General features: G+C 28.6%; 2 protein-coding genes and 1 long non-coding RNA gene across 9 annotated transcripts; 2 read left to right on the top strand and 1 right to left on the bottom strand.

The window, feature by feature from the left end:
* The first annotated feature begins 486 nt into the window (after nucleotides 1-486).
* LOC145189391 (potassium voltage-gated channel subfamily KQT member 2-like) lies at nucleotides 487-14,528 on the top strand. Of its 6 annotated transcripts, none has more exons than XM_090088065.1 (17): nucleotides 487-535; nucleotides 1,915-2,055; nucleotides 2,223-2,353; nucleotides 2,888-2,984; nucleotides 3,131-3,257; nucleotides 7,217-7,298; nucleotides 7,532-7,628; nucleotides 8,061-8,198; nucleotides 8,343-8,453; nucleotides 10,550-10,645; nucleotides 10,773-11,130; nucleotides 11,314-11,365; nucleotides 11,786-11,861; nucleotides 11,967-12,061; nucleotides 12,141-12,166; nucleotides 12,465-12,520; nucleotides 14,113-14,527. In XM_090088065.1, the coding sequence occupies exons 2-17, from the start codon at nucleotides 2,014-2,016 to the stop codon at nucleotides 14,410-14,412; spliced, it is 1,884 nt and encodes a 627-aa protein (XP_089944191.1). In that variant the 5' UTR covers nucleotides 487-535; nucleotides 1,915-2,013; the 3' UTR covers nucleotides 14,413-14,527. The 6 variants fall into 6 exon arrangements, with proteins under 6 accessions (XP_089944191.1, XP_089944190.1, XP_089944193.1 ...); XM_090088064.1 differs by lacking the exon at nucleotides 487-535 and adding an exon at nucleotides 1,039-1,287; XM_090088067.1 differs by lacking the exon at nucleotides 487-535 and adding an exon at nucleotides 1,120-1,287 and having other exon boundaries at nucleotides 1,915-2,029; nucleotides 7,217-7,384; nucleotides 14,113-14,526.
* On the top strand, nucleotides 4,134-6,354 carry LOC149888132 (uncharacterized). Its single transcript, XR_016452668.1, has 2 exons — nucleotides 4,134-4,575; nucleotides 4,746-6,354. It is a non-coding gene; the product is annotated as an uncharacterized LOC149888132 (long non-coding RNA).
* Nucleotides 14,529-23,464: 8,936 nt separating the features above from the next.
* On the bottom strand, nucleotides 23,465-27,531 carry LOC149888131 (uncharacterized). Of its 2 annotated transcripts, XM_090086777.1 has the most exons (6): nucleotides 27,339-27,531; nucleotides 27,105-27,185; nucleotides 26,777-26,906; nucleotides 26,564-26,674; nucleotides 26,010-26,162; nucleotides 23,465-25,841 (listed from the first exon to the last, which is right to left on the bottom strand). In XM_090086777.1, the coding sequence occupies exons 2-6, from the start codon at nucleotides 27,158-27,160 to the stop codon at nucleotides 23,799-23,801; spliced, it is 2,493 nt and encodes an 830-aa protein (XP_089942903.1). In that variant the 5' UTR covers nucleotides 27,161-27,185; nucleotides 27,339-27,531; the 3' UTR covers nucleotides 23,465-23,798. The 2 variants fall into 2 exon arrangements, with proteins under 2 accessions (XP_089942903.1, XP_089942904.1); XM_090086778.1 differs by lacking the exons at nucleotides 26,564-26,674; nucleotides 26,777-26,906; nucleotides 27,105-27,185; nucleotides 27,339-27,531 and having other exon boundaries at nucleotides 23,664-25,841; nucleotides 26,049-26,299.
* Nucleotides 27,532-27,546: the final 15 nt, after the last annotated feature.

Genomic DNA, 27,546 nt, shown 5'->3' with positions numbered 1-27,546 from the left:
GATGTAATACATATATAACTAAAGACAGTATACAGAAATATTACCACGAATTTTACGGTTTCTTAAAAATCGTCAACAAAATGTTGAAACAATAGCCCTTAATTATTTTTTCAGGAATAAAAGCAAAAAAAATCATTTTTGTTTCTTCCTGAAAACCTCAGGCTTGTTAAATATAAATTTCGTAAAATTAAGGCGAGAATATGTCAATTTATCGTAATTTACTTTTATCGTAATTTACCATCACAAAGTTACGAAATCAATTATTACGATTAAAAGCATCCTCAAAGCATTAAACGTAAACAATTATTTAAATGCGAATTGATGTGAAATTTGGAATTTCAAAAATTTTTTTTTAGAATTTCTTAATTAAAACAGAATTTATGACGATAACATCTTCAAATAAAATGACATTAGATCTGGCAAAATCCCATTAAATTAAAAAAAAAAAAAAAAAAGTGCTTTTAGCGCTTTGCAATTTATGTAGAGTATAAATACTTGTGTTAATACTGAGCGCTTTAGGTTTAAATGCAGCAAGGTAGTATACGGTTATTATAAATAAAATTATAGTTAAAAAAATTTAAATGCAGCAAGGTAGTATATGGTTATTATAAATAAAATTATTGTTAAAATAATTGCAAAGTATGAACTTTTTGTTTTTTTAAGAGTGTTGAAGTTTAGCAAGTATAATAAATTTGAATTAAGTGAATAAAACATTCATTGCGAAATTTTTGGTCTTGCCAAAGATAATTTGAATAAAAAAGATTAATTTGGAAACTTTTTCATTATAATTTAAAAATAAAGACGTTTTTTAGGTTTAAACGAAGATCAATTCTTTAGCTATACAGTAAAGTTAAATAGTAATTTTGTATAATGAACGACTGCAACTTTTAACATTAAGGAATTATACCCAGTGTAAATGTTTTAATCAAGCCTTGATTAAGTGGATTAAGATAAAGATTGAGAAATGACTTATCTTAGTTAAAAAAAATACTTTACGCCATCTGTTTAACTTTTCCCGACCACGTGAAATTTATTTTTGTAGATTTATTATGGATTTCAACATTTCCGCTTTTCAGTTTAATGAGTTAATAATTTTACATATGAAAATGTACAATATGTAATGGCTGAATGTAATTCTGCTGTGCGGTAATGCGCGTTAAGGTGCGTATAATGCTTAATGGAAAGATTTTGCTGTCAGTCTACAGGCGATATATCTTCCTCCATTTGAAAATAAGTAAATGACAGCAGCTAATGTGTTGAACATCTCTAGCCATCAGACTAGCCAAGGTATAAATAATAATCCAAATATGCTTTAATGTTCTTTTGTAGTGTATTGAGCTATTAAGATTATATTATTTATATTTTCTATTCATGCAGTAAAAAATAGTAAAAAGAAAATGTTATTAAAAGCTTTTAAAAAAACACACAAATACAACATATACTGTATGCTTACTGTTTATATTTTAAGAACCCTTGTAGCGATTTGACTTGAAGTTTTTAGTAAGAAAACAAAACATTGTTGACTTTGACAAAAAGCTGTGAATTTATCATCAGTTTATTTTGCCAAATCTTTTGCCATAATTTTAGAACTTCAAAATTTTTCAATTTATAAATTAATTTTTCTAAAGAATTTTAAAATGGCATCTATAGCAAATGTATGGTTTGTTTTAATGTTTTTTTTTGTTTATAAAACAATTTTTATGTCATGTTTAAAGTTTATTAAATTTTTATGTCATGTTTAAGTTAAATGATTGTTTCTAATAATAATAGTAAATTTCTTTGTGTGTGTGTGTATATATATATATATATATATGTATATATATATATGTATATATATATATATATATATATATATATATATATATATATATATATATATATATATATATATATATATATATTATATGTTTTAAGCGACACACTCAAGATCAAGAGGAGTTTAGACATTTTTCTGAAAGATATGAAGTAACCAATAAAACAGAGTTACTTCCAGATTTTCTGAACACTCGTGTTATGGAGCAGCAACGTGGTATAGAGTTAGTTACCAAAGAGAAGGTTTATTATTAATTGCATGAAAAGTATTAAATAATAAAGCTTTTTTTTTTTTTATTCTTCTAATATCAAAGAGTTAAAAAGGAATTGAATATTGTTGGTTATGTAAAATTATTTCAAATTATAAATATTTGGCAGAAAATTCTAAAATAAATACTTTTTTTTTTTAGATAAGTTTTTTGAAAACAAACCCAAACCAGCGACAAAAGAAATCTAAGTCAATTTATAAAATTCGGAAGAGTGTGTTTTATTTTCTAGAACAACCACACACAACATGTGCTATTTTTTACCATATGGTTATGTAAGTGATTGATTTTTTAGCATTCAAATAGAGTGGATGGATTTAAATCAGTGTACTAAAAAAATAATGCATATCAGAGGCAATGGTTGTTGTTTTTAAAAGAAACAATTTTAATCTAATCGCATTTAGAAACAATAAAATAACAGCCATTAAAACATCTTCACAAATCTTTAGATAATTTATCCCTTTCTCTTACATTGGTGCACCTTACAATATTTTTCTTCAAATGGTGGATTTTAATGTCAAATCTTTGTCGGTTTTTTTTTAAATACAAAAAAAGAGCGCATAAAAATGAGTTTGCACTGCTTCTTAAAATAACTAAGTCTTAATGATAAGTAATTTCACAGCTATGGAAAATTCAAGTTCTGTTCTTACTACTTCCTCTACTTTTCTAATTTTGACATTGATGTTTCTTATAATTGCAACAACTCAAAATCTTGACAAAAAATTGTGATTAAGTTTATTAACATATACTGCTATGTGAGTTTTTATTAAAATATATTTTTAAATTTTTATGTTTTTTTTACTTTTCAGGTTTGCTGTGATTTTGATAAGCCTGTCACTTAGTGTAGTTATCACAATAGATTCATTTGCTTCCAATAACAAAATACATTATGCTATTTACTTCTTGGTATGGTTTGATGAAGTTTTTTTTATCTGATGCAGAATTTTCTATTTTCAAAGGCATATTTTGTTTTTTTTAGTTTTTTTTTGACTCATCAGTTTAACTTATTTTATGTCTAGCAAATCATTTATGTTGTTTCTATACAAATTTAGGAAATTTCATTGGCCATTGTATTTACAGCAGAGTATAGTTTACGACTTTGGTCATGTTCAATACAATCCCAATATGCAGGAATTAGTGGCCATTTACGCTTTATTAGAAGGCCTTATATAGTAATAGGTACAAATTTGCTTACATTTTGATTTTATTTGTTATGATAAATTGAAACTGTAATTTTGATTCTTTTCCTCTGGGTAAAAAGTATTGCTTAACATCTTTATCCCTGTTTTCATTTTATATTTCCCTTAATTGTGTTTTATTTTCCTGATAATAATGAATTATAACAAATACAATACAAACTGCTATATCAGTCATTTGAATTGCATTTTGTTTTTTTGTTAACAAGAATAATAATAAAGTAGAAAGTTCTAGAGATGTACTAGATGATGGCATTTTTCATTAGATACCAGATAGTACCACACCGGGATACTGGATATTTATCACATGTAAATTTTATGAAAAAAGCTAATAAGGTATTTCATTTTGTGGGTTAAACTTCTTAAAGTTATATTATTCAATGTAAATTTAAAAGAAATTAAAACTATTGATTACTATTCAACATTCAATTTATCAAAAGTGAAAGTCACTCAATCCAACAGACAGACGTAAATAAGTTGTGGTTGCTAGCTTTTTCAAATTTGTAGCTATTCTGTATCTGTTCCATCTCAAAATAAGTTGTTAACTAATGGAAGGTTTATTTTGAGGAAGATCAACTATTCAAATTTTTTTGATAACAATTGGTTTTGACTATCAGTGCACACATCCCCAGCAAAACAGTCATTCACTGGCAACACCTGAAATTGTTTTGCTATTAGACTAGGAAATTGTGTAGCATTCACTCTTCACCAGCACTAGCTCTTCAGCAGTTTGATTGTCTTTGCCAGAATCAAGTTCTGATGTTATCTGTGATGCAGCGTAGGGGTGGTAACTGATTAACAATTTATTAATTGATTTATGTAAATTAAACAATGATTTATTTTGAAACAACTATTCAATTAATTTTCTGTTCAGAAAATTTAAAAACTTGTGTTTTTTGACAACAAGAATTATTTTTACTTTTATCTTAAACAAATAATACATTTTCAGTGCAGCAGTAGGATAGCCTGACTGGCATTTACAATGTTGACTAAAAAAATTTGTTCTGAAGCTAAGAAGAATTTTTTTTATCAAAAAATAAATATAAATTAAGATTTATGTGTAAATGTTGTTCAGTCAAACTTAGTTTCCATTCATTAACTTTAAACTTCTTGTATTATTTAAAAGTTTAACTAAAATGTATGCTGATGATGCAAAGTTATTAGACAATTTTTCTACAGAAAAAAAAATTTAAAACCTACAAAATGACCTGGAAAATGCGATTGGGTGGTCTAGCAAAAGGTTAGTGAAGTTTAACTTGGAGAAATGTTTAACTTGAAGAAATGTTTAGTGATACATTATGGTAATAAAAATAAGTGTAAAAATTATAGCATGGGAGGAATCATTTTTAAAATATCTGATTTGGAAAGAGACCTTGGAGTTGTATTTTCAAAAACTATAAATTGGAACTATTAAGTGATTTTAGCTTCATTGATGATGAAGCTGCAACCACTTAATAGTTCCAATTCATAGTTTTTGAAAATACAACTTCTTCAATGATGAGAAAAACTTTTATTAGTTTTGATAACATCAAATTGTTGGAAAATACTTGTTTGACATTTATAAGACCTCATTTAGAGTTTGCAGTTAGTGTATGGTCGCCATTAGCTAAAAGGGACATAAATTTCTTAGGAAAAGCTCAACCCAGCATAATTCAACTGAATAATCGGGTGAGAAAATTAAGTACAAAGAATGGCTGAAGTAATTAAATATTACAATATTAAAAAAGAGATGAATATAAGCTATTTCATTTAGAACAAGTTCAGCTAGTAAAAGATTTCTAATTCAAAACAGAATGTTCAATGAGAGGGCATAGCTTGTGATATGATAGAGATATAACCAACTTTTCTCCTAGACACAATTTTCTATTTAACAGAGTATCAACTATCTGGAATAATTTTCCTATTGACATAGTTTAGTTTTGCTAATCTAAATGTACTTAAAGAAAAAATTGACTTCAAACAAGAGAAAAATTAAACAAAGAATAGGCTATCAAAGTGTGGAACACACTCGCTGGTTATGTTAAAATAATTTTTGGAATTAAAAAATGTTATTTAAAAAGCTCTTGTGGATATATCCAGAACAGATTTAATTTTAAAAGAAGAAATAAAACACATCTCTGATATTTTTGAGGTTCTTGATATTGCAGAGTTAAATGTTATAGAATTGGGGAATAGATATTTTAAACTGATAAAGTTTGATAAATTAATTTTGTGTTTACTTCAAAATCTTAGAAAAAATGATGGTACTATTGATAAGTTATTTTTCAAGGTCATATCTGACGAAAAAACAGAAATATAACCTTTATGAGTAGTAATGTACCATTGTAAATCATACAAATTCATTTTTAAAATTTAGTTATAAATCTATCGATTACAACAAACAATAACCACTAATCAATTAATTCAAAATACCAATTACCACCCTTAATGCAGCAGTACAAGCTACAAGTATAAAATACAAAAAAATAAATCATGTTCAACTCAAACAATATACTCCTGATTACAAAGTGAATGATTAAGTTATCACCTTTAGAATAGAATTCTCACAAGTGTGAAGTAGTGAAGCACTGAAACATTAGTAAATAAATAAATAAAGTAATATCAATATCAAATAATCAATAGCAACAACAGACAGTAATGTACCAGAAGTACTAAAATTATCCAGTGTTACAATTGTAGCAGTACCAATTCCAGCATCAGCAAACACTGACAGTAATGATGTCAGCAAACATGTGTTTTCTGCCAGGTCAAAATAGTACCAGTAACATTTCTCAGACTGTTAGAGGTTTTCCTTCAGCATAGTGATCCTCACTAGATGTTGATTCTGGTGTATGCTATACTGCATTACAAATCATCTTCAAGAACTTTGTTTCGGGAAAGACTGATATAGTAATTTGCATATTGTTCTTTATTATTTATTACTCATTAGTAACAAAAAATTTAAACCTACTGTTGTTAAATTTATCTTAACTTTCATCTTTCTGTACATTTTCTTCCTTAAAAATCTCTTCCTTAAAAAATCTATAAAAAGTTTTTTTTAGCAGGCTAGAGCTTATTTTTTAAAAAAAAAAAAACAAAAATTTGAATTAAATAGGTACATGAAGATTTTTTGTTTAAAGCTTATTTAAAGTATAACAAAATAAAAAATAAAGACCTATTTTTTGATTTATTTCCAAGAAAAGTTGTTCATAAATAGACTTTGCATCAGGATGTCATACTAAAACATAGAATTACATTCTAAAATGCTATCAACTTTAATAATTTATTATATCAATAAAAACAACATAAATATAGCATTTAAAATATCCAACACTTTTTTGCAAGCTAAGCATCTCTTTGGGATTGTTTTTACAAGATTGTTGCAAATTTATTGTAATTGTAGAAAGAATGTTGGAACTCTTCTCCAAATGGTGCTAGTTCTTGCTTTAGGCTACTAATGGACCTTATTCAGACCATGACAAACTCTTTGTCCATTTAAGTTCAAGCAGGTTTGATTGTTTTCAAATCTGGTGAACAAACTGGTCAGGGCAAACTTACTTGATTAAATCGAGAATGACAACAAGTACCAATACTCCCACCACCACCTTGCAACCTGGGTATGACAAAGTGGTTGCTTTACTTTTCTGAATTTTTTAATGAAAAATTACTTTTGCCAGTTATTCCATCAAAGTTACTTTTAATAAAAATTATTTGCCTCCACTTTTTCAAAGATCTCATAATTTTCGTCTTACACCACCTTAGTCCTGTGAGTATATCTGTGGCCATCAACTTCGATATTCTAATAGCTGCAAAAAAACCAATGTTTTTCCTAAGTATAATATTTTATGATGTTTTGAAAAAAGTAATTAACAAACAATCTTAATGTACCTATTCTTTTTTTAAATACTCTGTATCTATGCATGTATCCATGAAGGAATATATATATATATATATATATTTTAGACATAATTGTGATATTGGCAACAATTGTAATCATTTTCACCCATGATGTAGATGGTGCAACACTGCATGTCACACTATTTCAGTTAGTCTCTACTTGTGTTATATCAAAGTAACTTTATTCAATTCCGCTGATCTTTAGTTTTTAATTTGCAGTTATAATAATAATAGGTGAGCATGAGAACTTTAATCGTGGTTATTTAGGATTATTCTTTTTTTAGTTTTGAAAATTTTGTTTATTTATTAAATTACACAAGATTAACAGGATATTAATCATTTGAACAATCAGTATTTTTTCATTATTGTCTTGTGTTTTAGATTTCTTAACTTCTTGCAAATACTTCGTATCTTACGATTAGATCGGCAACAAGGTGCATTCAAGATCATGAGTCATGTTGTGTATGAACATCGGCAGGTATTTTTGTGTGTGCTGTTATGTTCAATCATCATGTAGCAGTTCAATCTAACTTTATATAGGATGTAATTTTAACTTGTCACATTCAGTTGCTCAATCAATATCTTATGTAAAGCTCTCTAAATATTTAACAAAAATTGTTTGTTTTTTTCATTTTCTTTATTTTTTGTTTCATGTATATTTTTTTAAAATTTTAACACTTTTTATCATTAAGTTATTGTTATGACTATTATTCTCTCATTTTCACGTTTATTTATATAATTTGTTAATATCATAAATAGTCTTCAAACTTTTTTTAAAACATTTTAAAGACCTACATAAAAGTTTCCAGCAAGTTTTAAAAAATTCTACAAAACACAAGTAAAAAATTAATGATAAACAACTTTTAAACTTTTTTGCATAAATGTTTAAAATTATCTGTCATTTTTTCAGGAGTTGATGACATGCTGGTACTTAAGTTTTATTTTACTTGTGGCCTGTGCTTTTTTGGTTTATCTTGCTGAAAAAAGTGATCCTACAGTGTCATCCAACAAAATCAAAAATCTTGGTGAAGGAATCTACTTTGGAATGGTGAACTTTCTTTTCAATATAAATGTTTATTTATAATATACTATTATGTATTATCTATAAAATGTAAACTCTTTAGAATATGTATCTTTAAATTTGTTGTAATTTGATAATTTGTGTTTGTAAATGTTTGTTTTTTTTTTAAAGATAACTTTATTAACAATTGGCTATGGAGATTTCAGTCCAAACAACTGGGTTGCTAAGATTGTTGTTGTTGTTTTTGCTTTTATTGGTACTGCCTTCTTTGCTTTACCAGCTGTAAGTTTTTTAAAAATCTATCTTACTATATTAATATATTATTAACTTCTATCATTCATTAGACAGGTTATTGTTTGGAATTTTGACAGAAAATATAATTGAAATACTGACAGAATTATAAGGTTTTTATTTTTTCATTAAATGAAGTTGCTTTCTAAGTAATTTGTGTTTTAAGTAGATTCTTTAAACAGTGTCCAAAATGCACCACTTTAAGAATTTATTTTAACATTATTATTATAGTAGTATAATAGTAGTAGTATATATTTGTTACAACAAAAGTAAAAATAATTGACAAAATACAAATCATAGATTGTCAGATTACAGTTAGTTTTTGTGAAGCTCATATTGCAACTTTCACTAAGGAAAGCTGCGAGCTGTAGTAACATTAGAGCTTATCGAGGTTCGCTTTAAAACTGTTGACAATTCAAGAACTGATCATTTTATCTGGTAACATGTTCCATGCCTTGGCAATGCGATTGTTAAAAAAGTGGAAATGAGCTAAATTGTTGCTGTACTTCTCACGGTGAAGTCTTTCTCTGTGCTCTTGGTAGAATTGTGATGAGGGGAAAGTGCCAGTTGACTATGTTAATGTTATTATTAATTTTATATTTTTGGATGAGGTCACCTCTTTTACGACATTCAACTAGAGAAAATAGGCCAAGTTGTAAACATCTGGACTTGTAGTCTAACTTTTTCAGTTTGTCTGGTATTTTTGTGGTTCTGCGCTGTATTAATTCAATAGTTTGTTCGTCTTTCACCAAATGAGGTTTCCAAGCCGGAATTACAAACTCAAGTAAAGGACGAATGTAGGTGCAATAGAGTTGTTTCCATAAAGAAGCATCACGAGATTGGAAAGTGTGTTTTAGGATGCCTAGCATTTGATTTGCTTTACATGAGGCAATGATGGATTGGGTTTCTACTTTAAGATCATTGGTAATTTGAACTCCCAAGTCACGCTCAGAGGTGGTTGCTTCCAATGTAGTTCGAGTCATTATTGAACAAGGGCATAATTCCTCCATTAAGTACTTGAAACAAGGTAATTTTTTTTTTTTGACCAAAGTGCATGACCTTGCATTTCTTTGTGTTTAACTCCATGAGCCAAGATTTAGTTCAATGAACAATTTGGTCAATACCTGATTGGAGTTGAAGTTGAGCAGCAAGTGAGTTGACAATGCTTAGGATTGTTATTATTATTATTATTATTATTATTATTATTATTATTATTATTATTATTATTATTATTATTATTATTATTATTATTATTATTATTATTATTATTATTATTATTATTATTATTATTATTATTATTACTATTATTATTTGTATTTTTATTGTTATTATTATTACTATTATTATTATTATTTTTATTATTATTATTATTATTATTATTATTATTATTATTATTATTATTATTATTATTATTATTATTACTATTATTATTATTATTATTACTATTATTATTATTATTATTATTATTATTATTATTATTATTATTATTATTATTATTATTATTATTATTATTATTATTATTATTATTATTATTACTATTATTATTATTATTATTTGTATTTTTATTGTTATTATTATCATTATTATTATTATTATTATTATTATTATTATTATTATTATTATTATTATTATTATTATTATTAATAGTTATTTCTTTTTTCACTTGGTTTTAGGTGATTTTTAAAAGTTAACAAAATAAAAGTTCACTATCTTTTATAAACTAATCAAAAGAGAAAGTTTAAGAATGAGTGTTTTTTAAAAAAAGATCCTCAATTTTGTATCTGTGCATTACCAAATTAAAGGTTTTGTGTGATTTACTAATGCCAAAAGGTGCTGCAATACATGAAGGAAAATAAATAGGTAATTCTTCTTGTTGAATGCTTTTAAAACTTGATCAACTGAAGCAATTGACCAAAACATCATATAGGAATCAGTCAAGCCATATCAGGTCAAAAGTTTGTTAAGCATCTGACAACTAATCCAAGGTGGTTAAAAATATCTACAATTATTCTGCAATTCTGCTTAATTAACTAATGGTTTTTAAATTTATTAAAGTGATACAACAATAATCTACTTTTTGCTTTTAGGGTATCCTAGGTTCTGGTTTTGCTTTACAAGTGGCTCAAAGTCAAAAGAAAAAGCATTTCAATCGAAGGCGCCATCCTGCTGCCATGATTATTCAAGTGACTTTTTTTAGTTTGTTTTTTTTTTTAATATCATTTGTGAAATGAAAAAAAAACTAAAAGAATATTTTTCAAGATTTTTTTAAAACTCTTTGAATTTAAGAACATTTTATGCATGCCTTTTAAGTATGCTTGGAGAATTTATTCAACAAAGTCTTTTGCATCAAGCAACACATGGACAACCTACAGTGTGATACTCAAAGAAAAACTACCTGTCATGTCTATGAATAGCAGCCCAATACCTGCTACAATGAATGATGTCCATAAAAATGTGCGTAATATTCGCAAGAGGAATTATTTAGATAGGCAAAGGCCAAATATTGTTAAAGGTTCACAAGCTATATGTGCTTCTATTCCTTCTGCAGTTGATTTTCGTGATAGATGTCAGTCAGATGGAAGTTTACTCTTAGTGTTTCCAACCAATATTGATGAACATCAGGCTACCATTGTTAGCTTGCCTGCATCAACAGATACTGATTTAAAAGGTAAATTCTACCGTGTTACTCTAAATTTGTATTTTTTTTTTTATAAATTTTTTCAATTTTTCTACAAATTTTAGGTGTTGCTTTTGTTTAACACTATTTGTAGTTGTTTTTAAATTGCATAAAAAAAGTTTTGATAAAATTTTATTAATCTTATGTTAACAATGTTTTATATTTTCCATTTAGACTATGTTAAGTCAAAAGTGATTGGAGAGAACCAGCGCAAGCGTACTCGTCCGTAAGATTCAATCTTTTAAAATGAATACAACTTTTGTTATACTTTAATCAGTTTTTTTCTTTTATATTTTATTTTTTCTTTTATATTCCATTTTTTCTTTTATATTCTAATTTATCTTTTATATTTTATTTTTCTTTTATATTTTATTTTTCTTTTATATTCTATTTTTTCTTTTATATTCTAATTTATCTTTTATATTTTATTTTTCTTTTATATTTTATTTTTCTTTTATATTCTATTTTTTCTTTTATATTCTAATTTATCTTTTATATTTTATTTTTCTTTTATATTTTATTTTTCTTTTATATTCTATTTTTTCTTTTATATTCTAATTTATCTTTTATATTTTATTTTTCTTTTATATTTTATTTTTCTTTTATATTCTATTTTTTCTTTTAAATACTATTTTTTCTATATCAGCTTAAATGACATCGAAAAAAATGTTGTACGTTTTATCGTTAAGACCAAATTTAAAGTGGCATTGAGAAAGTTTAAGGTTTAATTTTGCAATAACTTTCTTGCAAACATTTTACATCTTTTTTTTGCAGTATTAGCTTAGACATTTACAAATTTAACATTTGTTTGTCTACTCTTTTGTTAGATTGTTTGCAGACCATATGACATTAAAGATGTTATTGAACAATACACCTCAGGTCAAATTGAGATGTTTGGCTTTATTAGAAAGTTTCAATCAAGGTTAGTTTAGGAATGCACCTTATGTTATACTCATAGCAAAATGTTAACAGTATGATCAATATTTTTTTTCCTTTTTTAGGATTGAAAATGCACTCGGAATTAAAGGTATATTTATAACTTGATTTTGTAGTAAGAGTTTGTTTCTTTTTTATTATTACAAATGATTACTTATGTAGATAAGATTTGTGGAAAAACATTAAATCTGTGAACATAAGATAAGGGAGATGGATGATTATTTCTTATAATGAGCTAACAAGTACATCATAAGAAATATTCATCCATCTCCCTTATCTATATTTAGCGCATATATATTATTCTAACTATGAGTAAAGTTTGGTTATATTTCTAAACATGTATTCTTATTAATGTTTAACTTTAGAATGATTTTTTTTTTTTTTTTCAGATGGAAAACTTATGGTGCCATCACTTGATGTGCGTTTGGGTGTTTTTGAAAAAAAGGTTTTAAATGTGTTTTTTTTTTGTTTAACAATTTGTGCAGAACACTTTTTTATTAGTTTAAACCTGTGTTATCCACCAAAACTAAGGTAACACTTCAGTACAAAAAAAATATAGATTTAGATTAGAATATAGATTTAGATATAGTAATGTATTGCCATAGCAATGTAACCAAAAAAAAAAGCATTATCAAAAGCATATTAGAAAAGTAATTGATGACATATCCAATTATTCTTAGTAACCTTACTACATCTACATAAGGTATAAACTTGATATGTTTGTCAATTTGAATTTGTTTTGTATGTGACCAGGCAGTTTGAAGTTCCTGATACAATTCTTCATCATCTCTGAGCCATCCAAATATGCTTCATGGTCATCTTATTTCCATAAATTCCCAATAGGATTTAAATCAGGAGAATGCACTGGGTATTGCATTAAAGTGATTTTGTTTGTACCAAACCATGGTTTAATCAGTTTTAATGTGTGTGTGAGATCATTATCTTGTTGGAGCATATTTCTTATGATGTACTTGTTAAATACTAATTATATTATATTTCAATGGTAATATAATATAATTAGTATTTAATATAATGTAAAAAAAAGGATTTAAATAGTTATTTTATTACTTTTTTTTGTTGTTTTTTTTGTTTTATCAACTGGTTAAATTGACTAATCCACTTTTTCTACAAAAATTAATATTTGATTCTCCAGAATTGAGTCAGGTGCTTGTTCATAGCACCTTTTATGCAATAAAGTGGTCCCAATCCAGAAAATACTGAAAAGCATCCTCAAACCATCAAGCCTTTGCCAAGCCCATGTTTCATGATTCTAATTCTGTACACTTGTTTTTTTTGTTAACCAACTGGTCTTCTCAAATTTTGTTTACCATCTGAATCTTTCAGGTTAAGCTTCGACTCATCCAACCATAATATTTGTCCCCACTGTTCTACAGTCCAATTTCTGTGAGCTTTTGCAATCAACAAACATGCTATTTGATTCTTTATCAATATTAATAGTTTTTTTGCTGCATGATAACTATACAACCCTTCATCCTCCAAATGTTGCAGTAAAATATTTTTTAAAATATCGAGTTCCAATTTGTGAATTGATTCTCTGGGACTAGCAAATGGATTCTTTTTCACTTATCTAATAATAATTTTACGTTCAGTTTAAGGAGTACTTTTCTTCGATCGTCCACCTAAAAACGCTCAGTTTCGATAGTTCTTTTCGTTTTATATTTATTGACTAATCGACTTATAACTGCTTTTGAGATTAGTGATTTTTATATAATTCATTTTGTTGTAATGTTAAGTTTAGCAACATTTGTGTTGTAATATATGTTTTGTATTCATACAAAAAAAGCAGCTTAAAGAGAGTCATACAATTGAGGACAAATAAAATATCTAATAAACGTTCTTAAGTTAAAAACTGTTTTACAATTATTTTAAACGTTTTTCGTTTCTTGGATAAGTATTTTATATTAGATTTCCCTTTGTTTTGGAGGACTGTGTATTTTCTCTAAAAAATAAAAAAAAATCTAAGATAAAGTATATTAGAAGATTATGTAAATTTAACATTTATTATCTAATTTAAAGATTGACTCATTAAGTATGAAGTTGGACTCCGTTATTGAAATATTGAATTCAAAGAGCAAACCATTAGAAAAAAGACCATCGATGGTTGATAAACATGAGTTCAGCAGCTCGTCACATGAAAGAACACACATTGAGCAGTTTTCTAACCGAAGTGGCAGACGGGCTTCTTCAAATTATCTTAACAACTCGGGTAGAGATGAAAATGGAGATATGACTGGCGATGATTCAAGATTTGTTGTCACACCCATTCCTTTCTTTGCTCCTCGTCTTAATGATGGGTCATTAGATAAACAATTGTAAATGCAAAGTTTTTTTTGTTTTTTTTTTGTTTTTTTTGTTTGTTTTTTTTTCATAAAAAAAAATTTCGACAAAATTACATAAAAGCTCAATTAGCTTTTTAAATCAAACCTCCGAATATGAAAGTACGTGCATGTGGTAGTATTATTTGTTTTCGATTCTTTACTTGACGGTATTTCGACTCTTTTATATAATACTTATTAAATATTTCCCAAAATATTCGCACTGTTTTTAGATAAACTTTTTCTCAGAAATGTAAATTATTTTGCCGATAAAACTTTTTGCTAACATTTAGTATATTTTTATGTTGTATTTATTCTTTAAATATTAAGTCGGAAGTGTATAATATATTTACAATAGAAATAAATTACATTTTCATGAACTGTTTACCTTTCCGGCGAAAGACGTTATGCAGCTTGTTATTCAGTACCGTGATCGGGGGTGACTATGAACAGCGGGGTGAAAATGAACACCAGTACTAGTTTTACTAAATGATGAAGTAGCACATAAAATATAGCCAAAAATTGAAATTTTTTTACTCACTTGCCTTAAAAATAATCTGTTGAAGATAATTTTCGGCTGCCCTCAAAATTATCTTTTCCCGCCTTTTCTCCATCGCATATAAACATTGCAAGTTACGTGGTTAGGGCAATTAACTCACTTATCAAGGAATATCTTAAGAACCCCACATCTAAACGTCATTAAAGTTGGCTCCCATTACGTTCAGGTACATAATGTTTTAATAAAATAATAATCTAGGGTATAGCTTGCCCGTATCCGATTAAAAGCTCATTTTAAAATGATATTTTTTTAAATACGAAATTAGGCTTTTCTTTGTAAATTTTAGGAACTATGCCTCGAAATTACAAAAGAAAGGAAAACAGTCGTGGTTATAAAACAAGCTACACAAAAAAAGACATAGAAACAGCTGTAATTAAAGTAAAAAACCATGGATTTACCATGAGGAAGGCTTCAAAAATGTACAATAATCCATTAGGAACATTACATAAAAAAGTAAAGCTTGGGGATCAAGTTCCTAAAAAGCATGGCGGACAAACCAGACTTGATAGTAAAATTGAAAATTTATTTGTCCAAACAATTATTCATATGACTGACTGGAGAGTGCCATTTGATTCGTTGGACATAAGACTTTTAGTCAAATCTTATTGTGATAAAGTGAAGATAAATGACGCTCGATTCAAAAATAATATGCCTGGGGTAGATTGGGTTCAGTCTTTCATGAAGAGACATTGTTTAACAAATAGGGTTGCAGACAATGTGAAACATAGTAGAGCCGTGGTAAACGAAGAAACCCTTAACAAATATTTTGATAATTTGTACCTAGAGTTAAAGGATATACCTCCAGAAAGTATTTACAACTATGATGAGACCAATATAACAGATAATCCAGGGTCCAAATCCGTTATTGTTCGTCGTGGCCATGGAAACCGTGTTGAAAAAAAACAAGAATATTCAAAGCAGTCGACCAGTTTAATGTTTTCTGGCAATGCTATCGGAGAGTTTTTGCCGCCCATGGTTGTTTATAAAGCAAAGAATCTTTACCAGGGTTGGACTCAAGGTGGACCACCTGGAACTGTTTATGACATCACTCCTAATGGGTGGTTTGATAGTAGAACATTTACTAGATGGTTTATGGAAATATACTTACCTGTTGCTATTTCAAAAGCCGGAACAGCATTGTTATATGGGGATAATCTTGGTTCACATTTTTCTCCTGAAGTTATTGAAGCCACGATTCAACATAACATCAAGTTTATAACAATGCCCCCAAATGCAACTCATCTCTGTCAACCACTAGATGTTGCTGTATTTAGAGGATTAAAGCAGTCGTGGAGGAGTATTCTTTTGAAGTGGAGAGTAGAAAGTCGTATCAAAGGAGCAATCCCAAAGGAACACCTACCTACGCTTTTAAATAAATTGAATAACACTTTGCGGCCAGAAGCTTTGATTAGCGGATTTCGAGCAACGGGGATCTACCCTATGGATAAAACAGAGGTTATAAAACGCCTTCCAGGAAAATATAAAGATCCTGGTGGTAAAGACACCGTAATGATTCTTAACGAATCTGTTTTAGATATTTTAAAAAATAATTTAGGATTAGGCGCAAATCCACCTGCAAAACGCAAACCACGTGGTCCAAAGGTGGAACCAGGTAAAAGAATTCATTGTTTAGAAAAGTCAATGCCATCAAGTTCAACAGAGCTTAACAACAACACAAATAGTAATTGGTACTGTGCTTTATGTAACAAAAAGTGGGTAGAGTTAAGCAATGATGTATGGATTCAATGCGACAATTGCAGTAAACCATATCACTTCCATTGTTGTGGCCTCATTTATGATAAAGATTATTTTTATAAGCTCAATATTGAAAATATCAACTTTGTATGCAGCATGTGTGAATCATTTGAGAAATTGAAGGATAGTGACAGTTGATGTGCTATTTTATGTAGGATAGCTTTGTAAATATTGTCATACATGTAAATATATTAAAAAAACTAGGTTTTAAAAGTAGTATGTTAATTTTTTAACATGAACTGAATTTAAAAAAAAAGTTGTTCTATTTACAATAAACTTTCTGTTATCTGTTTGATCTTTAACAGTACTTTCCCCCATTGTATTATTGTAATATAGCCTTAATTTAGGATATGAAAACGATGTGTAGTGTTCAAAGTCACCCCAAATCGGCTGTTCATTTTCACCCCGTTTCGGAAATACGTATATACTCGTGTAAAACCAGAAAACTAAGGCATTTACTTCATAGTGTTGATCAGGCTTACAACTTTTACAGAAAGCTGAAAAGTATAATGTTCTGTTGCAAAAAAAATGGTTGTAATTAGGCAAACAGTTCAAAAAGCGTTTATAGTCACCCCCATTAACGGTACTAAACTAATACCAGCCTTGATATTTCTATTTCGTATGGAAAATTGATCAACCGGCATCGATGTTATTAAACTTACGCTTTCGTAAAAAATTTCGTGAAAAAATAAAAATTATCATTGCGTAAAAATAACACGATATCATAAATTCTTAACTGTGCGCACGTTTGATTTTAAACCACGACAAAGTTATTTAACAATTCTATCATCGATCTTGATTTTTTTTCGTGACCTACGAGAAAGTTCGTGTAAATACATAGGTACTTGTTTTAAATCTTTCACCCCCTGATCTCTTGGAACTATGCATGAAAGAAGTTTGGCTGAATACGCAAAGTTGTACAATGTTAAACAGCATCTTTCAAGTTTAATGCGGTCTGTATGTACTCACTAGAGTCTAAATAACTTTGCAAATTACTGACCAATTTTAATCAACCAAATCTAGCCGATTTTAATCAACTAAACTTTAATCAAACTAAACTTCGCTGAAAGAATTGAATATTTCAAAAGGCGTTACTTAATGATAACTGGTACAAGCGTGACACCTAAAATTCATACCGTATTTTACCACATCAGTAACAAAGGATTTTATCAGTAACAAAGGATCCCTGGGGCTCTATAGTGAAAAAACTGTCGAAACTGCTCATCAAGATTTTTATCAACATTAGTCAAGGTATATGCGAAGCAATAATCATCCAGAGCACAAAGAAAGATAGTTGTACTGCTTAACTGATCTAAACAATAAGCATCTTTAAAGCACTGGCAGTATAATTTTAGTTATTAGAGATAAGGAGTAAAAAATCATAGCTTAAGGTTTTTAATGAACATTTTAACCAACTTAATCCTTAAATGCTGCTAATTTACAAATTATGAATTTTAATGTTACGTTTAAAAATAGCATTGTAGAACATTTGTGCTAAAAGAGTATATTAAGCTATTTATTAATACGTTTTTGTGGAGAAAATCAAACAACATTTCTTAAATTGTAATTAGATGCTATTTAATGGTAATGTAATATAGTTAGTATTTAATATAATCTAAAAAAAAAAAAAAGGGTTTAAATAGTTATTTTATCACTTAATTTTGAATGTTTTTATTTAAGAAGGTTTCAAGAGTCAATAAAAGTTTGTCAACAAAGACGTAATTTTTTTTTGTTTTTTGTTTAGTTTTTTTTTATTTTATCAACTAGTTGACCAGGTTTTATTGACTAGTTTGACCAGGTTTTGCACTTTTTTTTAAGGTTTATTTGCATTTTGGCAGTAGTTTTATACCTTAGGAAATGCAAAGATTTTCACGCTATGCATAAGCCAAGTCAAACCACGCTTTAAATAGAAAATCAATATTTTGGTCTATAAAATGAGAACGGTATATGTAGCAATTAAACAATTATAACAAAAATTGTTGGCAGACAATTACATAGTAAAACACTCATGTAATCATTATTTTGAAAATAGTGACCGAATGTTACAATAATCGGTGACGTTTTGAGGTATAAGTAGCAAAAAACTAACAAAATTTTAGCTAAATTTGCCATTAAATCCTTAACCAGTGAACCAATCCGACTGAAATGTTATCCAGGGTTTGGTCTGGCTATAGGCAACATTTGCACCAATTTTTATCAAATTATATGGAGCTGTTCTCATTCTTCAGGTGTTTTTATTGACGCACTATGAACTCAAAATTTCAGTTTGAACATTCAAATTAAATTATTTTCCGCGGCCAAAATGAAAAGATTTTAAAATTTGCATCACCCCATATAAGTGGCGTTCTTGGGTCAGCTAGGTTGGCGTTATCATGATCTATGATAACCGTGTATAACAAATAAGTTTAACGTTAAATTTGTGACTTGTTTTATTTGAAATAAATTATTCTATGCTTTTTTTTTTTTTTTTATGAACTAAGAATGTAACTGGGCATTTTGTGAGGGAGCTAATTCTAATTAGAAATTTGAACAAGATGCCATTTGTAACATTTTAACATTCCGAAATCAACCATTAATATTTTACACGCTACCAAGAGAAAAAGATACGGTGTCTTTTCATTTTCGCACAAAATAAAGAATCCATTATAAAAACCACATATATACGAACCACAAACACCCTATTCAATAACCCTAAAATCAACTAATCGAGCGAAACCCTAGCCTCTTAAACAAAAAATATAATAATAAAGCTTACGTAAAAAGACCCGCCACATAAAATATTTCCAAAAAAAAAAGAAAATGATTTTTTATTCTTGAGATAGGTAATTTCATAGCGTAAGTGACAGAGCTTAAGCGGTATTTATTTATTTCTGAGACAGGTGTCCATGGTTAAAGTGACCTAGCTGAAGCGGTATTAAATTGATTTAATGCCTAAAATTACAATTAAAATTCTGTGAAAAAACGAATTCAGAAAAATTTGGTATTTATGACTAACGTATATTTAACTATTAAGTACAATACATCGTTCTATGTACCAAATATTTTTTAGATAACCAATAGAAATGACAAAGAAACACGTACCTATACTGATTTGTGATTTGATAGTCTATGATTGGAAAGACTTGGTTTGGAGTACTTAATTTTAAGTTTATGGATTTGTCTGGGATAGCTATCGTTTGTCGATGGGACCATGACGAAAAAAGTATATCTTGGGATCTCGTAAAAGCTCAGCTAGAAAGTTGGGAAAAAGATGAAGATACACCTTTCAAGAGGATAATGATCCAAGATATACCGTCAGGATCATTTAATATGATTATTAGAAAAAGATTAAATAAATACACTTGGCTGGTCACCTGAATCTCTTAATTTGAATCCTATCAAACAGCTTTAGTTCTGAAGTCAATCAGAATTTAGAAAACTCGATTAAAAATAGTTGAATAAATGTTGACAGTAAGTGCTGCAAGGGTGGCCTAACAAAATTTTTTCTTTCAATTTATTTGATTAAATGTCGAACATTAAAAAAATATAGTTTATTGTTAATTTTAATGTTAATTTTAATGTTCTGCTTCTTATACTTCGAGCAAAAACATAAACATTCTCAAACGATCTACGCACGGTGCGTTTTTTTTTTGTTTTCTTTTTTATAAAGAAAAAAATTTGCTAAAAAAACTTCCATCTTTTTCGTCATTTACCATCATTTGCCAAACTTTTTAAACTAAAAATAGCAAAGTATATGTTTACTTTAAAGTTTCGACATTAAATGTCTACACAAAATATAAATTTGATATTTTTTACAGAAAAGAAACAACGGGATTTTTTGTGTCAACATTGATTATTACAAATCATAAAAACAATTATTAGTCGAATATTTTTACAAACTTTATCGTACGAATGACGTACAGGTTGCATAAGAAACTAGGGTTCAATTAATCATAGTTCGAATTAACTGAAGATATTATAAAGAACTGTAGAAAATGTTGAAAAAACAAATTTATTTTCTTTTTACAAAATTTCAAGCTGCCAAAGGTTCTAATAAAACTTTGTTTTTTTTTCTTTTTTTCTCTTCCTAAATAAATTTTGCCAACTGTTAAATTTTCACAGATTTTACACAAAAAATCCGCATAGTTTAAATGATATAAGTTAGTTAATTTTATTTTAATTTTATTGTTAAATTTAATATTACGTCAACATGTTAACTATTGCTAATAAATATCACAATTAAATATCACAAAATAATGCTAATAAATTTCACAACTTTAGCTAATTCTTATGTTTCAAATGTCAATCAATAACTTTGATTAAGTTTATTTTCAAAGTAAGTTACCGAATTAATCAAAGTCGTTACAAAGAGCTTGAACTGAAAAAAATCGATTAAATTTTAGCTATGCTACCTACTGTAAGCCCAAGTATTGAATCTAGTACTTAACATAAACTTTCAATGGTGTAGCCTGCAAGCACACACACAAATTACACACACACGCATACATACACACACACACTCGCACGCACGCATACACAAACGCACTAGAACCTCTTTATTTCATATCTTTAGAACTTGTTAGTTAATTGAATTTTACCTACTGTAAATCAACAGCTGTCAAAAAAAAGAGCTTTAGAGCAAATTGCTCATCCGTCATAAACGAATTTTCATTTTCATGTTTTATACATTTTGTACTCCTTAGTGGATGCATTTTTTACGCAGGTAAAAGTGTTGCTATTAGAAACAAAAAATTTTTTTAAAAAGGTGGTATGAATATTAAATGGTGGATAGCAAAATTAATTTCGAAAGATCATTACTGCATTAATCAAATTTATCAAAATGAGCTTGAATTTGTCATACAAATTGAGATAAATTTTTACTCGTTAAGTTAGCTTTCTTATTTCTGGTTAACATTGGAATAATAATTCTAGAGATGTGACGCTAACAATAAAGTATTAGATTAGCAAAATAAAGCCGAGTTTTATTTCATTCAAATAACTTAACGTAAATTCGTCACATTTAAAGATTAAAATGACTGGCTCCTTGTTTCTGTCTTGAAATATGACATCCACGTGTTAATTTTATTCAATGCCTTGTAAAGACAGCTCGTAGCTTGGTATGACGTAGATTATTTAGAGAGCTCGATAAAAATAGCTTTAACAATGAAAGCAACAAACCATTCACGGTTGTGACTGAATAGTGGATCAATTTGGTTAATAATTTGTTGACAACTTTCTGTTAAAACGATTAAAAGCATTAAGTCCCATCATTTTTTGCCAAAAAAAAACGATAATCCTTTAATATATATCTCAAAAATGCGATTAAATTTAAGTTTAAACAATATGCTTTTTAAATGATCGGATAAAGAAATGTCTTTAATATTGTCCTATTTAAAAAAATGATTAATCCCGTATATGATAAAAATGAAAAGTTTGTATTTCAAAATTATTTTCTTAATCTTATAAATGAAAAAAAAAAAAAAAACGAATTACGTGTATTTCAAATAGCGAATGTAGAAAGACGTAGGGGAGACTTGTACTGAATGGACCACAAAATAAGACTTTTTTATAAATTCGATTAATATTTATTTTGTGAATAACTATGGTGGGTTTTTTAGTTCAGAAGACAAGATTCATATCTTAACTAACTATCCTTGAAAAGTGTAAACCATTGAGCAATTGAAACATTGTTAAAAAATGCGATAAACATGACCTGTACTAAATTGTTTAATGGTCCATTCAGTACAGTTGATTGTACTGAATGGACCAGCAGTAAACTCGTAATAAATAAAATGTTGAATTATGCACAGCAATGAGGGTATATTGATGTTCCAATATTGAATGATAATATTGTTATCCTAGTGAAAATTAACCTATAATGAATCATGATAAACCATGAGCTTTATAGTTTTTTATGCCCAAGATTTTTTTTTTTTTTTTAGTATACTTTATTAGTCACACTTTCACAACTTGTTTATATTAAAAAGACACGATTATTTTGTTTTAGTAAGTAACAAACTGAAACGCAATAAATGCTCTAATCGGAAAATGGTCCAGTCCATGCAGTACAATCAATGGTGGTTCATTCAGTACACATATCAATATCCACATGTTACCCAAACAATTACAACAATCTGTACCCTAGATAACTTTCCTTCTACTTTTATCTGAAGTCCAAAATATATATCTATAATATTATTAATATTAAGAGTTCACTTCTTCTTGAAAAAACTTTGTAAATTGAAAACTCAGAAAAGTTAAAAAATTACATTTGCCTTGAAAAAACAGAAAACTTCCATAACTACTGCTTTTCTTTGAATAAATTTAACTCAGACATACTGAAGAGACATTGTGTAAAGGTGAATTATTTGTGACGACAAAAATACATCTAAATGGTCACTAAGTTCTTTTTTTTGAAAAGGTCCATTCAGTACAAGGTCCATTCAGTACAAGTCTCCCCTATTCCCCACGGTTTTTATTTCATGCGTTAATAAAATAAGATGTTATTACATTACATACAACAATTGATATACAAAACACTCAAAAAGAACTCAAAAGCCACTCAAATAATACCGATATGAGCGAGGGCTATAATTACGTCGCCACATAATTTATAGTTTTCATTTTGCTCCATTCCACACTGAATATCGTCGGGTTACTGGCAGAAGTTTGTAACTAACATTTCGGTGTTTCTGAGATATTTGAATTTTAATATTTGAAGAACTCTATAAATCAGGAATCATAAGAAAAACACATGTTGCATACTTCAAAATGTTTATTATTTTACAAAGATACAGATGCAAAATAATTTTTTTCACAAAATAAGGAGGTTTTTATAAATTTCGAGAAAAATCAAAAATTGGTTGCACTTACAGACTTCTGCTTGTCAAGAGTTAATGCTTATAAGAAACTTAAGTGAATGATTTCTTATGATGTAGTGATTAAAATAAAGGCAAACCTATTATTTTGTGGCAGACAAAACTACTTTTAATTAATTGTTGATAAACAAACATACTAATAATAAGAATTTTAATATTTAAGACATATTTTTTCAATCGTTAACTAAAAAATTAATGCTACATAGTAGGTGACATTCATTCGTCGTCTTCAGAGTCATCTTCACCAGACTCTGGTGCCACGTCTCTTGCAGTCTGACTGACGGGCAGATTATGGTACCATTCTTGTACTTCAATAGGAATTATTCCCAAAGTACACAATCTTTCCAAGTCATTCTTTTTTGCCTGTGATATGGGCAGTGGAGTTGAGTATGCTTTATTTATTTCTGTAGGCATGCTGAATTGCCGACCTCTGCCCTTTGTAAATACATTTATATACGGCGTGGTAAAGTCATAACGATACTGGAAACAATTTGGCTTAGATTTCTCATACTTTAGACATTTTATTTTTAGCCATTTAACGGTAGCACCATTCTCATCTTTGTTACGGTTTTTTATAATTTTTTTTGATAAATCAGACAAATCTAACATATCAGAAAATGTCAGTTGATGTACATTGAATGGTTTAGCATTCTTTCGTTTCCTTGAAGACCGTGCCAACCTGAAAACTGTCATCCAATCAATTATTGAAAATATTGGTACATTTTTCTTTTGAGCTTCGATTGCACTGTGCATGGAGTCAACTTCCATGTGAGTATGTCCAGTTTCTAAGAATTTGTGTTCAATGCAATCGAAATGGAGTGTTTGCACCACATACATAAAAAATGCAGCTATGTGTTGATTTCGATTCTGACCTCCACAGCAATCTGAAAATAAAGACAATTCTTTAACAGTTTTGGGAATTTGTTTCAGCCAGAACCACAAGGCACTTCCTATTTCCGAACTACCCCTTTTCCCATTCATTTCTGTCCAAACATTGCAATATCCGTCATTAGGCAAGCGTGATTCGTATATCGTCAAATTATAGACACAGATCTTGCGAGAATAGTACAATTGAGAAGTGTCACTAGACGGTATTTGTAGCACACTTTGGAGATCGAAGGTTGCAGATAAAAAAGACGGATCAATGTTCGATCGCTCTTTGTCCGTAGCTTTGGCTAACCGAGCATCTTCTATCCTTTTTCGGTGAAGCTGGTATTCTGTTGACAATGTTAGTTTAGCTTCATTAGAGGCACTGTCGTGATTGTTACATGTCACACATTGATCCTTCTTGGGTTTAAAAAACGAGTAATTGTAGTTCGATGAAAATATTCGTCTGTACGATATTGTTGATACTGGAGATTTATTCTGGCTTGCACACTCTGTAAAGTAAAGCTCGTACATCTTTGTAATTGAAAGCTTGGAATCAAGGTACAACCTTTTGCTTGATCGACGACAATAGTGTGATTCCATTACAGGAAACTTTTCTATGTGTGATTTAACAAAATTTATAGAATCTGCTGAGGTTTTATTTGACGGAGAGTGTTTACCTCGTTTATCTGGTCCTTCAAATACTCCCATATTGCTCCGTGTTTTAAAAGCGTGGATGATAGGTCCATCAGAAATACTTAGTGTATTTTTAAAGAAAGTTTGACAAATTCGCACCTTTGCGTCACCTTTCTTGAAGAAATAAGACCTGGACAATTGTCGATTTCCTTTAGTTGTTTGCAACTTCTTTCTTATAGGTAAATTTTGCTCTATATTACCAATGTAAAAATCCTTTTGCCTATCATAATCCAATGACCAGAAAGTTCTACATATTTCAATTCTTTCTTCTTCAGTAAATACCTGTGAGCATTTAAAGCGACATGAATTATTACATGCCACTTTTGGTTGCTTTGCTGGTCTTTCAATTCCTTTCCTTGATTTATAAGGTAAACATTTTTTGCGTTTACCTTTTTCTACATTGACCAACCAACTTTCTGGACGAGATATTGTCCAGCGAGTACGTTTACGAGTACGTTTGCGAGTACGAGCAATTTGAATTTCATCATTATCAAGTGTATTTTCAACTGTAACTGTCTCACTGTTGCCATTTACATCGGAAGTTTGGTCGCTGTGTACGATAACATCATTGTTTATTATAATTTCGCTTGATTCATTTTCCTCATTAACCACAGAAATCTGAATATTATTAGGCACAAGATCCGCACCATTTTCGCTCTCATGTAGCGTGCCTTCACTAAGCAGTGCTTCATTACCCTGAAATTGAATAATATAATTATGAATTCATAATATTTCAACAAAATGTACCAATTACCATAGTGTAAAAACGATTATGGAAGATGTGAAAAAATAATAATAGATAAATACTTATAATGAATCTCCTTACTTTAATTTGATTTGTAATTGTAAAGTTATGATTTTTACCTGATCGGAATTTGCGTATTGATTTGGTACAAAATTTACCACAAAAACGTCATTATTACTGCAATCATAGTAGTCCACAACAATAGTATTACAATCCTCGGATAATGTAATTTCACTAGTATCCATTTCCGGCGTTAGCATTTTTTTCTTTAACTTGTAAACGAAATTGTTATTATAAAAATTATAAAAAGTTATGCACCAATTGTTGTTTTACGTAAGAGTGGTATTGTAAAACAAGTTCAATTTATTAATACATTATAAGAATAATGTTATACAAATTTGCGATAAACACAAAGAAGAGCTTGTATATCACAGCTAGTGATAGAAGAGTTGCTCGAGTCCGTTGTTGTTACTTCAAGAGAACGAGGTTTCGAAGATCACGCTATTTATACATATTCCCAAGGGGAAAATAATTGTTTATATAATATTAACCAATCCAAACACGATACATTTTACGATTTGATTAGCGCAACACCAATGATTAAATAAGCTCACAGTAATACTGGGGCAAAAGGATTGAACCATTTTCTTCATTATAAAACAATAATACTCACATGAGATGTCGTGGATTGGTAGCAAGAATCATCATTTTCGGAACACGTTTTTTTCACAATATTCACCATTTTTAGTGTCCTTTTACTAACTTTTTCAGTAATTGACACGTTCTTTAATGTTACAAAAAAATTAAAATGAATAAATTACGTTTTACACTGTTTAAAATACTCCAAATAATATGAATCTTCAATCAAAGCAAAAAGCATACACACCAATTTGACAGGAATGGCAGTTGGGTTTAATGGTAAGTGCTGCCACCATACGGGAATATTTTCAAAATATGTCAGGCAAAAATAAGTAAGTGACTTTACCAAGCAGTGTTGCCCATAGTGTGAGCAAAACCTAATCCCAGAAGTCAGTAAGTGATGTTACAAATCTTAGCCTGTTCTATTTTGATCTCAGGAGCACTTACATTTATTTTGACCATAAAAAAGTGTAATTTATCCTTATAATATCACTTACAAGTTTTTACCAGACGAAGATATTGACTAAATGGTGACAAATATCAAAAAATATCATTTTAAGAAAAAATGTAGTTACCAACTTCTGCCAGCAACCCGACGATATAGTCCCGCTAGCACCCATGAGTAGTCCATACTGTAAGAAATCAAAAGACGATACCTAAAATTTAATCAATAAAATTGCAATTACCGTGGTTCAGAGTCGATTAATTTTTGGGATCACTTGAGAAGTAAATATATCCAATTTTTCTTGCTCCAAAACAGGTGTTTACAGAACTTGTAGCAATTAATTAACTTTACAAGCCTTACTAACCGATGTTTTTTTTCCCCATACTTTATGTTTTCTTCTGTTTTTTTGTTGATATTTTTATATTTTCGGAGATTCTTTTAACGTTTGTTACGTTGAATTTTAAATTAAATAAAATTAAATAATTCTAACGTTTGCTACGTAGAAATTTTCCGATTTAATTTAACTTCAGCTACTTCAGTTGTTGTCAAACGCTTTTAGTCGGTTGTAGTCA

Source organism: Hydra viridissima, unplaced genomic scaffold (genome assembly GCF_058129835.1).
Source record: "Hydra viridissima isolate aposymbiotic clone 2 unplaced genomic scaffold, HvirCarnegie_v1 scaffold_5, whole genome shotgun sequence".
NCBI classification, from domain to species: Eukaryota; Metazoa; Cnidaria; class Hydrozoa; order Anthoathecata; family Hydridae; genus Hydra; species Hydra viridissima.
Note: the sequence above shows the minus strand (reverse complement) of the source record. Positions and strands in the feature narration are given on the sequence as shown.